The 2,439-nt window shown below is 42.2% G+C and overlaps 1 protein-coding gene across 1 annotated transcript; it reads right to left on the reverse strand.

The window, feature by feature from the left end:
- Positions 1-1,087: 1,087 nt before the first annotated feature.
- LOC128736135 (cuticle protein 19-like) lies at positions 1,088-1,521 on the reverse strand. The gene is made up of 2 exons (XM_053830615.1): positions 1,513-1,521; positions 1,088-1,450 (listed from the first exon to the last, which is right to left on the reverse strand). Exons 1-2 carry the CDS (start codon positions 1,519-1,521, stop codon positions 1,088-1,090), a joined length of 372 nt encoding a protein of 123 aa, XP_053686590.1.
- Between the last annotated feature and the right edge of the window lie 918 nt (positions 1,522-2,439).

Below are 2,439 nucleotides of genomic sequence, written 5' to 3' on the forward strand. Positions count from 1 at the left end.
GAATATCCTCGGTTACATAGAACGAATCAGGGTGGTATGATAACGAATATAAGAGGGTGAGTGATGAGAAGAACGATGCACGGACGAAGAAGATGCATGGTTCCATTCATCAGAACGTGGAATGGCGCAGATTGGTGAAAACGCAACGAAACCAAATCCTGCAAAAAAGCGCTGCACAGTGGGCAGAATCGATCGAAAAAACGGAACTTTTTGTTGCCGCTGTTTTTAAGGTATCAGCTTCGTACGATGGTGTATTACATAGGGCAAAGTAGGCCCGATTTCCCGATCGATAACGCCACTCCTTGCTAGTGTTGTCCGCGGTGACCACCGATCCCAAGAGGCAGGAAATAAGCACGCAACAGGTGGTCCACTGTGTGTGACTTATAGGAGGGCCTTGCAACGATAATGGTGCAGTTTATACAGATTAACCTAAACCACTGTGGCACGGCACAGAAGTTGCTTTGGTAAACTACAGCTGAGACGGGGTGCGTATTGCCATTATCGACCAAAATCATCGTTGGCGGACAAGTGAATGTCTCCAAACGTAGTGTGAAGTATCTGGGTGTTATGGCTGACAACAGTGGTAAAGCGTCAACAGCGGTTACTGCGATATCCAAAATTATGCCGAACGGCTATGACTACGGAGTGCTTATGCACGTCCTCCCTCCTGAAGTAAAATCTAACGGTAGTTCCGGGAGGGGTTCAGGAAACGGGGAGCAGGAGAGTTTATAGTAGGTAGGTGCATATTGGCACCTTGCGAATCCTATTCGGCACCGTGAAGGTGCTGTCTATAAAGATTTTCTCTCTGCATAAACAATATAAAAAAGGAACACTAATGACATCTCCGTTTCTTACAACCTGCCTAGTACAGAAAGAACCCTTCATTTCAGACGGGTTTTCCGTAGTTTTGGGCATCATGAACGAGCGTATCACCCAATGTCCATCATGACTTTTCTCGTACGGTTTAAGAGCACGCAAACGGTGTGTCAATCTATACAGTAAACGACTTTGACGGAGATTTCTTTTACTTAATAAGAAAGAACCATTCTTTTTCCTACATTTTTACGTTTAGCTTTGTTTGGTAAATTTAGTGATGATGTTGGTAGAAGTTCGCATAACTGCTAGCGTGACCGTGAGAACCCACAGAATGTTGGTTTTTGGCATGCGATCCGTAAAGCTGTGGATGCTCGGCATGTCCTTCCCGCTTCACATGGGCCTGAAAACCATGGTGCTTATCGGAAGTGTACTCCACCACTCGCTTGGTACCATCAGCTTCGTACAATGTGTATTGTCCCTTAACGATATCGCCATCACGGTGTTCCCACTGATCCTTACTATCACCGGTATGAAAATCCTTAACTCCATACTGGAATTTATACTTGGGATGGGCGAATATTTCCTTGTGTATTTCAGCGACAACAATAGTTGACAACGCAAGAAGAAGCGTAAGCTAAAAGAAAGATACAAAAATTGTGAAATTCTTTCAACCAACGCAAGTCAAAATTTACTTACTCTCAACATGTTGAACTCTTTCCGAGTTATTGCTTGGTGCAGCAGCTGATTCCAAACTGATTCCAAATAAGTCTTCGTCAGCCAATTTATACAGGTTCAAAGTTTTCATCACGTATATTTAAAACTTCCCTATCGCTGCACCCTCATCTGTAGCATGGATACCTTGCTCAAGCTCAACTTTTCTGCCGTGTACGTTCAGTAGATGTTCGATTCATTTTCCTAAAACGACAAAATAAGCCACAAAGAATGATTCACTAAGGCCAACGTAAAGAAAATATAGAAAATCTGGTTCATCTAACTTTGAACCAACCTACGGCTAACTTTCCCAAGCTGCATGATGACTGCCGCATAAAGGGTATACCTACCGGGAGATGAATAAACTGAGAACCGATGTATGCGAACTTGAACCGTAGAAAACCAGAAAACAAAATCACTGACGCATAGATGCAGCACGTAAACCTTTTCCTGCCATTGCAATTCAAACTGAAAACCTATAGACCTACTAGAAGCGACATTGTTGATCAACAAATTAGGCTAAAAAATTAAGAACGCTGGTAAAATGTTTCCGATAATGTTTTTGCCAAAACATTAGCGCAAAAAGCTGCTCGTCTATCGCTCTGTGACAAAACCACCAACGATCAATCCTGCGGTTGCGGTTGCACTTGTTCTTTGAGAATCTACCGAATGTGAGACCAGAGATGTTGCGAAAATTTCTGCTTTGTCGAATTTCATGCACTACGCGATTTAATCATGCGTTAAACATTGATATTTAACCTATTTAGGTGATTTGCGGAGCTTTCTGTTAGTGTTTCTTTATTTTGCATTTATATTCAGAATTAAAGCATGGCAGAGTTTTAGGTAAAAGCTGAACTACTAACTTAGTGGCATTCCTTGATTTTAAATCCTAGAACCAGTTTTTTAACAAGC

This window comes from Sabethes cyaneus, chromosome 2, assembly GCF_943734655.1.
Source record: "Sabethes cyaneus chromosome 2, idSabCyanKW18_F2, whole genome shotgun sequence".
In the NCBI taxonomy this organism is placed as follows: Eukaryota; Metazoa; Arthropoda; class Insecta; order Diptera; family Culicidae; genus Sabethes; species Sabethes cyaneus.